General features: G+C 47.1%; 1 protein-coding gene across 1 annotated transcript in view; it reads right to left on the bottom strand.

Moving 5' to 3' along the window:
* Positions 1-14,687, bottom strand: part of SLC43A2 (solute carrier family 43 member 2) — a 31,324-nt gene that overhangs the window by 5,201 nt on the left and 11,436 nt on the right. The window contains exons 6-13 of the mRNA XM_030288075.4: positions 9,609-9,701; positions 8,843-8,976; positions 8,233-8,435; positions 7,415-7,558; positions 3,898-4,036; positions 3,344-3,476; positions 2,397-2,470; positions 638-761 (exon numbers count right to left, since the gene is read on the bottom strand). Of these exons, the coding sequence (XP_030143935.1) occupies positions 638-761; positions 2,397-2,470; positions 3,344-3,476; positions 3,898-4,036; positions 7,415-7,558; positions 8,233-8,435; positions 8,843-8,976; positions 9,609-9,701 (1,044 nt within the window). The remainder of the gene's footprint in view (positions 1-637; positions 762-2,396; positions 2,471-3,343; positions 3,477-3,897; positions 4,037-7,414; positions 7,559-8,232; positions 8,436-8,842; positions 8,977-9,608; positions 9,702-14,687) is intronic.

Below are 14,687 nucleotides of genomic sequence, written 5' to 3'. Positions count from 1 at the left end.
AGAGAACCTTCTGTGTACAAGCTAAATGCTGCAAGAGTTTGTCACTCTGGATTATGGCTATGGGAGTCTTGTTCCACAGAACGGGCAGGACTGCTGGAGCTGCAGGTGTTTCACACCAAGTTTGCTCATTGAAGAGCAACAGGCATGGGCACATGCAGCCTAGAGAGCAGAATTCTCCCAAGGATCACCCATGTCATGATTTTATTGAGCTGCCCAGACTCTCAGCAAGACACCACATTAGCCCTGCCCTCAACAGCCATTTGGTTTTTTGGACATTAGCATCAGCAATCCAAAATTTACTGGCAATTGGAGCTTGTAGCTCTCTTGTCCTCCTGTTTGAGGTCTGCTCACACTCACCCACTTTAACCTGACAGATTCTGACTCACCACATAAAACTGTTAGTGGAAAGCATTCCCTTCCTCCCTTTCCATTCACCATAAGGGTTACTGGCTTTCCTGCCCAGGGAATCATTACTCACACAGGGAAAGGTCTCCTGGACAGCACCAAGGTAACAGCAGAATGAGGGACATGTAAAATTACAGCTGTTTTTCACCTTGATCCATGCACAGGAGTCCTTAAATTAGCCAGAAATCATCTTAACCCCCAAGCTTTCACATCAAAACTGAGAAGAACTTGCCCAGAGGGGGTCTCCTTTCAAAGGTCCCGTCAGTGCCATGAAGAGAGGCTGCTGCAGGAGGGCAAAGAGGGCACTGATCAATGACTGCAGCCCTGTCAAGCTGCCAAACTGAGTCGAGGGGTATCTGTCAACAAAGAAAGCAACAGCATTATTAAGTGTCACCTTGACTGTTCATACCACCCAGGTCAGATTGCATTCCCAGTCCAGTAATAACAGAGACCAACATGAGAGCAGTCCCAAGACAGGCATAATGTGCACAACTCCCTCCTGCACTGGGTAACTTCCCCTTTTAACAGGGTATTTACATATACCCTGTGGTGTGCATGCTGCTCCTGAGAGCAGAATGGAACTGGTGCCAAGGCTGAAGCCTCCTTCTTCAGATTATTCTCATCCTGAGCTCTCAGACTTCAGTAATATCAGATCCAGCACTTGTTTTGTTTTGCAGCTCTACTGTGGGCAAGTGGAAGTGCCTATACAGCTCGTTTCTATTGCACAGGGAGCAGAGTGTGGATATTTACAAGTTAAAAGCAAGGCTTCTTTATCCAGATGACAAAACTAGTGGCTGAGCAATCATTTTCATCTGGTCATAACAATTCACTCCCTTTGGAGGTGATGAAACCTGCACAACAGGTTAGTGTTTTCCTTTTTAGAGGACAAGTCTGATCCTATGTCGAACTAAACAACACAGTTGACTGGCAAGTGCTGGTATCAGATAATATTAATGGAAAAATAAATTTCAGGAATGTAGCATCTTTCTCTTTCCATGACTGAGCAGTATTTAAAAAGAGTCAGGTTAAACTAAACTTGTAAAGAAACAAGCAAATTAAAGCCTTCAAATATTCAAAAAAGTCATACTCTAAGCAAAAATACCTCAACTCCAGAAGTTCCAGAGTTGCACTGGTCAAATAGGATTAGTTTACAAGTAAGGTATACATACTGCAACATACATTTACCTTGCCCAAGACAAAGATATTTTGCTTCTGGCTGCCAGAGAACCAAAAGTTTTTACATTTCTGAAGCAGAGTCTTAGATGTGTTTTCTTGTCCCCAGACACGGGGATCTAAATCTCTGACAGAAAGAATCTGTGGAGCCTCCATCCATGGAGATATCCAAACAAAAACAGCTGCACTCCTGGACAACCTGCACTAGCTGACCTTGGTCTTGGGAGGTCCCTTCCCACCTCAACAAATCTCTGATTCCCTGAAAGAGAACAGCTCCTCTTTGTTCCTCTGTCCAGCCTCTCAGCACTGAGGGACAGATCTGTTTTCAAGACCAAAAACATTGCTTAATGAGGAAGAGAGTATTTAGATTCAGCTATTGATAACTTGCTAAGTTGGAAACAGGATGGGTGATCTGTCCTGGGAAAGGGAGGAGGCATCACTAATGGTATCTTGAGCAATGTTTTACCAACATCAACTTCAGGAGAGCAGCAGTGATGTTTTCAGTCACGTTAATATTTTACCTGGGCACATGCACACATCTGCTCATTGCAAGAGAAAAAAAGCCTTGAATTTTTACTATATAACCTGTGTGTAAATAATTTAGTCTCACACATAATTGGTTCTGTCTCTGTTGTTAAACAAGGAAAGCACTGGGATTTCAGTCCAGCTATTGTCATGTCTAGAGGTAACTGAGGAAACAAGTTGCATCATTTTTCCCCTCTGACCATTAAGGCCTCATTCCTGATCTCCCTCTCCCCTGGACAGCCCAAAACAAGTTTATCTGGCTAGTTACATCTTATGGGGAACCAGAGACTTACACAGCTGCATAAAGGCCTCCCACAGCTGAGTGGATGAATCCTCTCACAATTGTGTGCAAAATGAAGGACAGAATCTGAAAAAAGAAACAGAAGAACGTCACATCCTAGACACGCACTCAAGTGTGCCAGAACCCAACACCAGTCATTCCTAAAAGGTGTTCTTTTCAGGTAGGATTGGGAAACCCAGACCCAAAACCTGAAATATCAGCACGAGGGAACAAATTTGTACTTGTCTCCAGTCACTGCTTTTCCTTACTTTGCATACTCACAAGACCTCTCTCATTTGTAGGTGGCACTGCTGCAAGGACATGTCCCCAGCAACCCCTGGCCAGGATCACAATGCTTTTCCATAGCCACCAATTTAGTTAATTTTTCACAAGTTACTGCAGACAACACACAAGTATGAGCCAACTGCAGCTGTTTGCCTATATCATCAAGGCGTGTTTAAGTATAGCATAAAATCACTAAACTCCTCTGCCAAAAATAGGTGGTGCCACAGAATAAATATTTTAACAGGTTTATAATCCCATAGGTACCATTGGGCACAGCATATGACGCAGGAATAAGCTGCTGTACACATCACTGTGTTATGCTTCTTGCAGCAAGTTTTTCCAACCTTCAGCAGCTTAAATCAAGCCCAGTTTAAATGTACAGGCACTGCTGAGAGGATCTTGGTGAGCAAGAATTTGTTGTCATACAGGCCAGCTGCATAAACTTCTGAGTGCAAATAAATTCTGAATCAACTGGTATTTTAACTATAGCTGCTTGTTCAGGTTTTCCCAAGAGATCTAAGCTGCACAGTGCTATTTGTTTCTGCTCTAAAAGTGGGGCTTCCAAAGCAGGATGGAAGCCTCCCAGCAGTGCCAGTCCCTGTCCTGCCACCACCAGCAAGTTCTCCTGGCACTGTGCATCATTCTGCCAGCACCCCACCCATTCCACCTACTCACCTGCAAGGGTAGATTAGGAATAAGACAGGTGATTCCAAATCCAACCAGCAGGAAGTTGGTGAATACAAAGGCATTGGTAGAATTGGTGATTTTCTGGATCTGACGGTCACGCTTTTTCTTTTTCTTGTCGCCTCTGGAAGGACAGCAAAACCTGGGTTACAAACACTTCCAGCAGCTGCTAGAACTCACAGCAAGACACTCTACACATCACATCAACTATCTACACCAGTCTGGTTACAGATCTGCCTAGGGAGGTGCTGGGATCTCCACCAGTGAAAGCTGAGGAACATCTGGGTAATTATTTCAGTGCTGTTACTCTTACTCTTAGGCTAGGAGGGAAGTCTGAGCCTCGCCTGCTACAACTTAAATTTGCTCTTCTTGACTGATCTTAGTGGACATGGAAGATAGTCTGCTCCTTTCCTCTGCAATTATCAAGTCTTCCTTCAGGCTTTCTTTTCTATACTGAAGAGCCAACATTCTTTTCAGTCTTTCATCCCACAACACAAGGCAGAGCAGAGGGGGCCTGCATGTCCCGTGTGGCGCACACTACGCACTGCTCAGCGTTGCTCTCCTCATTCTCTTCTGAGCCATCGTCACACTCTTTCATTCTCCAGTCCATGATGTATCCGATCACAGGCGCTGTCAGCAGGCACAGCAGCTGCAGGACCCCAAAAATGGAAGTGTAGAAAGCCACTGCAGGGAAAAAAAAATATTAAAAATAGTTTTCAGTCCAAGCGATAGAAAAAAATAACCTTCCCATTGATCACCTCTCTTATTAAAAGCCCAGTCATTCATCAACCTTCCAGACATCAGAAGGGACATGCTGGGCACACTTCCTTCAGCCATTCTGATCCTGCACTGGAATTCTCTGGGCAGCAGCAGGTAGGGCTCCAAAAATGGGGACACAGCACCCACTCAGTGTCACAGTGAGGCTTATTCAGGGCAGGACCAGTGGGAAAAGTTTTTATAAGCTTTGTGTGCTGCACAGCCAAGCCTGCGTTAGTCAACTCCTCTCCTGCCTTGCTGGGAGCTGCAGCTACAGCTTCTCCAGCTGGGATGCTCCAGTGAGGACAATCAGGCTGGGAAGGTGAAGGCTAACCCAGTTTGTGCTGAATGGACAAGTTTGGAAGAAAGGGGACAGGAGATTACATTAAAAAAATCACAGCATTTGTGAACAATTGTTAAAAAGGTCAAAGTGATCAAAATTTCATGCTAACAATGAGAGAAGTGTCTCCATGGCTTGCTGAGGGAAAGCTGATGCCAGCAGACTCAGAAGAAATTGTCCCCTCCTGTTACTGAGCAGTTCCCCCACGCTGCAAGGCTTTTTTCCACTTCCTCTCAGCAGCCCACATGACGACTGAGGCACTACACAGAAGGGCTGGTGAGTCACGGTGTGCCACAGCTTCGAAATAAGGATGTAGTTCTGAAACTGCCCATCTCAGCACAGAGCACAAGTTACAGCCCTGTAAGCAAAGCAGCTCAAATTTTCATTTGTCCCTCCCGTTTTTAAGTCTACTCAAAGCATTACACCCAGGATTTCTACCAAAATCCACTTGGTAATGGAGAAAAAGTGCCCAACAAGCCTCTCTCTCCTAGACTCTTGCAGCAAACCCCAGCAGGGCTGCTCTGCTGTGCCCAAGCATGACACCTGGTGATCTTTTCCTGGCTCCAGCTGCTGGCAAAGGAGCTGAGAGGAACTTCCAACCTCACATTCATGGCCCCGTTCCTCCCACAGAGGCAAGCCCTGAAGTGACCCCACATCCCCTCTCATTATAGCAACTGCTGCAGCCAAGAGAAACAGGTGGCATCACTCTCTATGAACACTGCAGGAGCTGATTTACTGTTGTCTGGTTATTTTTTAATAGAGGGTAAGAAGCAAGCCACCCTGTCATGTTTTGCCTCTTTATGCTACCCTGAACACTTAATCTTAGGCTCTAAACAGCAAGGGCAGAGGGCAGCTTGAATTAGGGAGTGAAATTTATGGGGTCAGCAAGAGAAGGGGAGGAAAGACAGTAGCAGCTACAAAACAAGGCCCCCCTCAGCTTATCTGTCATCTTAAAAAATATTTTTTCTGAAGGAGAAAAAGCAAGAATATCTAGCAAAGGAAGCACATATAGGCACAAGCCTTTACATTTCCTGTTTTAGATGCTTTTCCCTCAAAACTACCCTGAACAAGCATCTCACAGTGCTGAGCTTTCCAGCCCTGATTCTCCCCAAGGCCTCTCAGTATCACCACATTTGAGAGCAAGGTGACAATTTATGAAAGATACAGACAAATTTCAGGTTCTGGGCATAACAGGCCTCTTCTCCTCTGCCTTCCTATAACACAATTGCACAGTAATTTATAGAATCAACCCCTAAGCTTCTTCCTCATCTTTTGGGGGATTTAAGCAGATAAGTAGCCACAGGCTGACTGCTCTCTCCACCTTTTGGTTTCCTGACAAGTCAAAGGCACCATAACCTGCACAGAGAGACCTTCCAAGGACACTGTGCCTCACTGCAATTAAAGACATCACTACTTATCTGCATGATTTTTCCTACATCCTTCTCTCCTGCTGTAATCCCAGGAATATTTAACTTTTGACCACAACACTTGCAGGGTTTGACTCAGCTCTCCTCTTCCCTCCCTCAGTGCTCCCAAGGGCGGCTGCAGGTGGAGGGAGCTCTCTGAGCAAACCCCACCCAAGAGAATAAATGCAGGAATCACGAGGAATGCGAGGGAGCAGCATCCCATCCTCTCCTGATGCACACACAGATTACATTTCTAGAGAGCTGCACGTGCCTTGGAACTGCTCTTGCAGCAGTGCCTGACACTGCTGAGACCAGACAATACCACTGTTTTGCTGATGCCATGGAAACACCAAGACAGCGACTGCACTGCAACGAGCCCAGGCTACATTCAGGGGGAGGAAGGGAAAAAATAGGAAGAAATCTTAAAGGTGGCACAGAAAAATTGCAGTATACTCAAGGGGCATAATCCCTGTTTTAGCAAGGAGCTTGATCTAAGCAGAATTGGCAGCTTTATATAGTTAATATTAATTCTGAAATTCCAAAGAGGGGAGGAGAAGGAAAGAAATGAAAATTAAATTAGTACAGCAAGCCAGGGTAAAAATATGTAACTTTTTTTTTAAAAGCACTGTCAGAGTTGCAAGGTAAGCAGAAAAGGAAGAGGTGTTGGGAAAGGTAGGCAGTGTGAAGTTTGTCCTGTTTTGTTGTTTAATGTCTAAGCTGGATCCTGAGCCAGGAGATAAAGAGCTGAATGTTGCAGGCTGTCAGAGGTTCAAGAAACAAAGCAATTCAGGGAATGCCAGGGCACTTGGAGTTCCCTGAGTTTCCTTCCCTCCCCCAGAGCTCACTCCTGTTTTCAGAAGAGTGCCTCTTGATTTATCAGTTTCATGCAATCCAGATTTAACAAGTTCAAACTGGATCTTACTACAAAGGACAAAAACAACAACAAAAAAAAGGCTAAGTCCTGTTTTGCAATCTTGGGTATTTTTGACAGCAAACTAATGTACTCCTTCCTGTTTGCTCCATGAACTTCATCAGAACTAAAAATGCAGGGAGCCCAGGGCAGGGAGCAGCCCTGAGCCTCCCCAGCACCCACCAAGCTGCACAAAAAACCAGCTCTGACTTTACTTCCCCCTCTGGGTGCTGGGCTGAGGCACCAAATCCAACTATTACTCATGAGAGTCAGCTGCTCTGCATTCTCTGCTTGCTTGGGATAACTTAAGCAAATACCTGATGAAATAGGTTTTCCAGTTCAAATAAAAATTAGCAGTCCACCCCCAGAGGTTACTTGCAACAGCCAATGTGGGGAAATAACGTAGGGTAGTATCTGACACAGGGCTAAAATTAGCTTGACATTCAAGCATCCACCTCACTGCCCCTCTGTGCTGGGCTGGTTCCAGCCCTTCCCTGGACCCTCCCAGCAGCTGTCAGTGCACTTGGACACCACGGATTTCCCTGCTCAGAGTATCTGCTGAGTAATCAGCTGCTCTGCCTCCACTGACCAAGTCTGGGTCAGCTCCCAGCCCCAAGGAAGCAGGTAAAGCTCTTCAGAGGTTTCCCTACCTTGACTTTCGTCTCCAGACAGAAATTCAAGGATGGTGTTCATGGCTCCCATGTAGAAGATGAGCCTCAGCTGAGTGACACACATGGTGATGAGGCTGAGCAGCAGGATGGGACTGAAGACACTCTTCATGAAGGAGGGAGTAGCTACAGAAGGAAGAACAGAGCCTCAGAAGAAGGCAGCACACCCTGGCAAACATTTACAGTTTTGCCTCTGGCCCAGAAGGGCCTCTCCTGGCTAGGAGTGCCAGTGGCAGCTCCAAGGAGTTCACTGGTGCCTCACAAACTCCCATGATCAACAGCTGCAGATGTTTGGATTTTGGCTACCAGTCCCTGGGGCAAGGCAGCAGGAAAGGCTGGCCTGATTCAGTGGACTAGGACAAAAAAAAGCCTCAAACCATTTGCTTTCACCATCAAGGCCAGGTTGGATGGGGCTTTGAGCAACAGGGTCTGGTGAAAGGGGTGGAATTAAATGATCTTTAACGTCCCCTCCAGGTCAAACTGTTCTATGATGCCTTTGAGAAATAAAGGTTTGGTCAGGATGGCAGCAATCCACCTAAGAGCCAGAAGTGACCACCTGTCCTGTCCCCCTGCAGCCACACCAGCTCCCATGTGCTGTCCCCACCACTGGCTACACCATTTGTATTCAGGGAAGGACACAAGGACACGATTCCTTACATAACTTGTGTTCCAGTCCTGGTGGCTGGCACAAGGCCCTGGCAACACCTGGATCACATATTGCTCACTTCCAAACAGGTCTGGAGAAGAGCAGGGAGGCCAACAGGCCTGTGCCAGCACCCTGGGGCGCCCCAGAACCACACCTGCACTGTCAGACTGGCACTTCACTTCCAGGTCCACTGTAGACAGACAGAGTTTGTTGTTCTCCTGGAGAGCTGCTGGCTCCTTGGGGCCCTTCATGGAGCTCCCCACACTCAGACGGCGCCCTACGGTCGTCACTTGCTTGTAGAACTGCTTCCCAGTGATTTTGTGGTCAAATCCCAGCCAGCTGAACTTTATTTTCACCCTGTTGGGTTGCAAAGAGCGTGAGAGCTGCAACACAGGGTGAGGAGTCAGAGGCAGCGACATTGCAGGAGTCAGAAGGGCTATTTGTGGATTTAAGGCACTGGTTTCCATTACAGACCCACAAATGGTTTTGATCCAGAGCACACTGAGATACTTTCCCTGGGCCAACGTGGCATAAATCAATATAATAATATTTATGGCCAGAACAGATCATTTTCCCTTCCTAATTCCCACAGTTTGGAAAGTTCTACTTTGCACAGGTAGTCACATGCTAGTGGCAGGTAGAAAGCCTCAGCCTAAGGGGTGGCAGCAATAAACAAAATGCAAGGGTTTCCCTGTTACTCCTCTAAATTCTTTGTGCCAGCTTTTCCTAGAGGATTAGGAATGGGATTAGCCCTGGAGACTTACGAGTAGTCCATGTCTTCTGGTCCTGGGAAAGGCTCCAGGGGCCAGTTGAAGAAGCAGTTGAGGAAAACGAGTCCTGCACAGCTTGCCCAGACAAGCAGGATAAGGATGAAGGAGACCCCAAAGTCATATATAACCTGGAAATCACAAGGGAATATGGGTTTGGCTACAGGAGCAGAAATGCTTCAATACTCTTGGAATGAGGTCTGAGAGGAACAGGGAAAGAACAACGTGATACACTTAAAAAGGGTTGAACTCAAGTGGTCACAAAGGAATTTTGTGAAAAGGAATTTCTTGGAAAACAAGCAGCAATTTTCCTGCACACCTGAGACTGCAATGCAACATCCCTGGTTCAAAAGCAGGTGATCTATCCAGGCAGCCCAGGTGACCATCTCATGTCCCTTCAGTGCCATTTGCCAGCCATAAATTATGTTCAAAGCCAACCATTGGTGACAATCACACAGATAAAATACACGTGTGTATTTTAAAGAAAAATATATATACACAACTTGGAGATTACCAAAACAATCTTTTCTAAAAAAAAATGTAGTATTTCACTTCTACTTAGCACTTCTAAAGTTTTATATCTGCTGCATTCTTGAGGCAGTCACTTGGGAAGTCTCTTAATACAGACAGGAACTGAATCTTGCAAATGCACATCTCTAAAAAAGTGCTTTAGCAAACAGCCGCTCTTTCTTTCCACATAACTGCTAAACAGGGTTTAGCAGCACAACACCACCAGTCACAAGGCTTGATCCCACAGCCTCACCTTGATTCCTGGAAAAGTCACAGCAGAGGAAGCATAGGAGCCGATCATCAGAGCAATGAACGTGGAACGAAGGTCACCAAACATGTTGGGCAGCTGGGGAGAGAGAGGAAAATCAGCTGAAGCAGGTTGCTGCCAAGGGAACAAGGCTTTCTTGAGAAGATATTGGCATTTAGGATTAATTCTCCCGGATACCAGAATGTGAAGCAGCCAGTTTTACTTAGGCATGACTTAGCTCTTCAAGATATTACTCTGCACGTTTCACTGGTGTCTCCAGTGATAGGGAATGTCTGCAATCCAAGATTTATGTACTTACTGATGCTGCTTCTTTCCAGACTGACAGCATATTTTGCATCATTCACCTTTAGTACAGGAGCATTTGCTTCAGCTCTTGTGCTTTCTTTTAAAGTTCCTTACCCCAAACCTTTAGCCACCACTTTTCCTCTCTCACAAACACGTGCCCAAATTCTCTGTTTATTACCCTCTTTTTAGTCAAGGGTTGTTAGACACAGGCTGCAATCTTTAACACACCCTGCAACACCTTTGTGCACCTTGGGTCAGCACCCAAATCCTTTGCAGCAGACCAGAAAGTTTCTATAATAACAAGAAGGAACAGAGACAAGCACAAATGGTGCTCCTGTTTGCATTTCCATTTCTAGCCATCTCCACAGCTCCTTCTGTGGCAGCAGACTCTCTCTGCTGATCATTTCTGCATCACTGGGATGGCTCAGATGCCTCAGCACACTATCCCACAGCTAGGTGCAGAGAAGGAATCACAAGCACCAGATATCCAAGGATTTATCGCTCAGCACAGCCACTGAGCTCTGCAGCAGGCAACACCTGACATTGCTCCTTCTGCCACCCACCCCACCTCACTGCCTGGGCTCCCATCAGGTGTGCTGGCACTGCTGAGAGCAGACCAGGCTGGTTCTGCAAGGATCTGTTGGGAAAACAAAGCTCTCAGCAAGGACAGCCAGCAGCAGTTCACAGCAACCACTTCTGCCACCTGAACAGCAGAATCACTCCCAGGATGGCTCACCAGCTCCTGCTTCCACTCCAGATCCAAGAGCAGAAACAGCTGGGAGACCTTCCTACTCTCCTGGGAAAGGAAGAACCCCCTGTTTTCCTAAACAACCAGAAATGAACAAGTTTCCACCACTCACTAATGCTGGCCTGGAAACTGGAAATTACAGGGAGAAGCATTGAAGTTGTCAGGCTATGGAGAGCTGGGCTTACACCTCCTGAAGCTGGTCAATGAGCAGAGATTCTGCTGCAGGCTGGCAGATTTCCCTTCCACCTCCTTTTTTTTTTTGGGTCACTTACTCCCCAAATCCACTTGAGCATCACTACCACGTCAGCCTCAGAGGACCTCAAAGCAGGACACTGCAGATGCCTTCCAGGACTGAAAGCACGAGCAGCCCTTCATCTGTGCAAAGAGGCTGCAGAACAAAATGATTCACAGAATATCAGCCTGAGCAAGCAAGTGCTACCATCACACTCCCCTTGCACGGCTGAAAAACAAACCCATCTTTCCCAGGAGCAGCATATAAGGCAAGCAAATCTGGCTTGTGTCACTGCGTGTTTACAAGGCAAAAATATTCCTGAGCAGGAGCACTCCGGGACCCATCTGGCTGTTTATCATCCCTGTGCCTCACTGCAGAGCTTCCTATGCACTGCAGGCTGCAGGTCCTCAGATAACCCCGGGCTGGGGAGCAGCAGCAGCGATGTGCTGAGCCTGATGCTGCCCCTGAACCCCCGAGGAGGAGGAGGAGGAGGAGGCAGAGAGGCTGCGCTGCTCTGCGGAGCATCCCCACACCCATCACCCCGCATGCGGGAGAGCTGCCAGCAGGCTGCTCCCGGGAGCTGCAGACAGGAAACGGCTAAAGGATCCAAAGGTCTGTTACCAGGCACTGAAAAATCTCCTCTTGGATGCACTGGCCTCCATTTACACACTCCCTCCTCAGAAAGCAGCATCTGCAGAGTGGAATATCTGAGGGTTGTAAAAAAGGTTGGTTGCTGTCACCAGGATGGGTATTTGCTTCATTGCAAACACTCCAAACCTAAAATAATGTCCAGAAATGACAACAGAACTGCTGCTCCTGCTGGGGAGCTCAGGGCAGGGCAAGAGCTGCACAAACACAGCTGCTTCTTGGCTCAGGCTGGTTTTCCCCAGAGATCCAGAGTCCACAAAAAGCTTTTTTCATACAGCAGGAAAGGAACTTCCAGGTGGATCCTCCTGCTCTGAGGGCTACTGGAGACACAGAACAGGAAGCCACAACCAGGAGAACCCAAGGCTGGTTCTGCCTTGACTGGGACAGAAGTCCTAGAAAGGCTAAAGATTTCCTCAATTCCAATTTGGCACCCAGCAAGCAGCTAGATTAAAAAAATTGGACAGAAGGGATTTAATGCCACATCCAGCCCAATCAAAGCAGAAACTACAAACACTGAGCACTTGGAAAGGAGAGAAATGTGAGACTGGGGAGGTGAAGGGGGAAAAGTCCCTTCAAGACCAGAAAACCTCTCAGACTGTGCCACCGCTGGCAGTGTCTGTGCAGGTCTCATCTAAAGACCAGCTACAAAAACAACATGCAATATTTACCAAGTCATTCTTCATGCTGTCTTTATACTAGCAAGCGTTGGAAAAAATGAACCACAGAGAAGAGGGAAAAAAAAAAAAAAAAAAAAAGAAGGCAATAAAAAACACAAGCCACGGAGCAAGTGAGCTCTGTTTTTCTGCCACCAAAAAGGATCTAATCCTCATTCTGATCTCATCCCCGCAGGCCAGAAGTGACTCCTCCACTAACTTCTGCCCATTCTGGTATGACAGCTCCAATTCTGCAAGACCTATGACGACAGAAACTCTTAAGCCTCTTGTTTAAAGGTCACTAACATTCAATGCAATATTAACTTTATGCCCTGTCACAAAGACACTCAGTGAATGTTGCCACATATAACTGTTTTTTACTGGAGTCCTTTATTGCAGATCTGTAATCCTAAACTGATAAATCATTTCCTCTTGCAGATTTTTTTCCTCATCTGCCCTACAGTGAGTTTATAATATTTTATATTGTTTTCCAGCTTTTCCCTGTAGACATTCCATATACAGAAGACAGCACAGCATTGCTACCAAAGCCTGTTTCCCTCCTCTTGCAAGGACTGTTTGAAAGAACAGTAGAAAAAAAACCAAGGCATTGAGAACCAGACTACTGAAAAATGGTATTTTTGTTCAGTTAAACTTTGTTTTCCCTATTGGGGGTGTATTTGGAAGTTACACAGACATCAAAAATAAGTTCTGCAGAAAAGCTCAAACTGCACCCTTTGCCCAAAGCATATGGAAACTCCTGTTCCCATTCTGCAACAAACAAAAGCTCACAGAGCCCTGAGTTTTCCTAATATCTCCAAGAAAAAATATTTTCTACACAGAGATGTCCCCCTTCTCTGATTAAAGGGGGTTGTTTGCAGCAGAGAATCAGAGCAAAGCAGCTGTAATTCTTTGAAAGGAAAACAGGACAGAGAACAATCTATAAAAGGCTCTTTGTGGTAATTTATCACACATGTTTATTTCTTTGCATGAAATAGCTTCGGAGCAGAACCAGCGCCAGATTCCTGTGTTGCTGTCAGAGCCACCAGCACAGATCTGTTTCCATTTCCAATCTTCACTTATATTGGCCAAGACCAAGTCACGAGGCAGAATTCTCCCCTCTGCATTTTAACAACAGGCACAGCCTGACCTTGTTCCCAGAACTGGGAAGCATTTGCTGGCTGCCCCCTCCTCCCCAAGCCACAGGCCAGGCACCCAGGAGCAGCAGCTTGTTTTGGCTCCACAGCTTGCCATGTGTTTTCATGATACCCTGGGGACTTGTTGCTTGAAAAGACTTTAAACTCAAGAGGCAAAGCTTTGTGGAGCACTGTCCCAGGCTCTAATCCTCAGCGATCCCGTTGATCCCTGTCTGAGGGTCGCACCACGTCCTGGGAGGTGTCAACACCTGGCACCCCACAAGCTGGGTTTCAGGGACACCCTGCCACAAAGCAGCAACCAAAACCCGCCTGGGGTGGCCAAGGACCATGGCACCAGTGGGTCTGACCCATTTCCTGGAGCACCTCGGGTCACCTGCAGCTGGCAGGAGCAGGGAGTCACCTTGCTGTGACTTGTGCACGCAGCCAGCGCCTGTGACAGCCAGACCGAACTCCCCTGGCACCGGGACCAGCAGGATTCATGTCTCCTCGGTAATGAAGGTCCTTACAAAGGTCTTTTGAGTGTCCCTTTCAGCGTTCAGCCTGTCCCCTCCCAGGCACAAGGAGCACAGCGTGTTCAGCCCATGAGCTTGTCACTCTGTCCCTCCCTTGCCTGTCCCCAGCTGGAAGGAATCCACAAAGGCATCACCCTGTGACAGCAGAAGATGGTTCTTGACACACCAAGTGCAGCTTGCAGGCAGAATGATAAAGCTGTAAGCTGCCAACAACCAACATACAGCTGGTTCTAACAGGCAGCAGCACAGCTACGCCGTGGTGCAGGTGAAGAAGTGCTTCCCTCCCACTTCAGGCTATTTTTAATTACACTCACACGCCTCAGGTACCAAAATGCCTCTGTGCAGCTGCACAAGCAGCTACACCTGCCTGTGGATTGGGGAAGTCAGGCCTGAAGCCACCCCAGCTCTTTGCAGAACACACTGAGGGGATGGGCTCCCCCTGAGGCATCTGTGTGGCCTCACAACATCAATTCCTCCTTCAGAGCTCCCCGAGGCTTGGATCTCCCCTTGGAAGAGCTGACCTTCCTCCTGCTGCTGCTCTCCTTGGCACTGCAGAACTGGCTCACTAATGAGGGCACTAACAAGTGGCTTTGCTTACTTCTGCAGCTGAAAGCCACAGCACAGCACACCCAATCTATTCCTGCCCTCGCTCCTATCATCACCAGTGGTTCTAAAACAATCTGTGACCCCTTGATAATCACCCAGAGAGACAATAATCAATGCTGGCAGCAGCAGGATGGGAATCCTCTCCTCTCCCACAGCACTACTGACATACTCCTCTATTCCTTGCTCTTATTTGAAGCAGGATGACATCTGCCCCACAGCTCCTTGG

Source organism: Taeniopygia guttata, chromosome 19 (assembly GCF_048771995.1).
Source record: "Taeniopygia guttata chromosome 19, bTaeGut7.mat, whole genome shotgun sequence".
NCBI classification, from domain to species: Eukaryota; Metazoa; Chordata; class Aves; order Passeriformes; family Estrildidae; genus Taeniopygia; species Taeniopygia guttata.
Note: the sequence above shows the minus strand (reverse complement) of the source record. Positions and strands in the feature narration are given on the sequence as shown.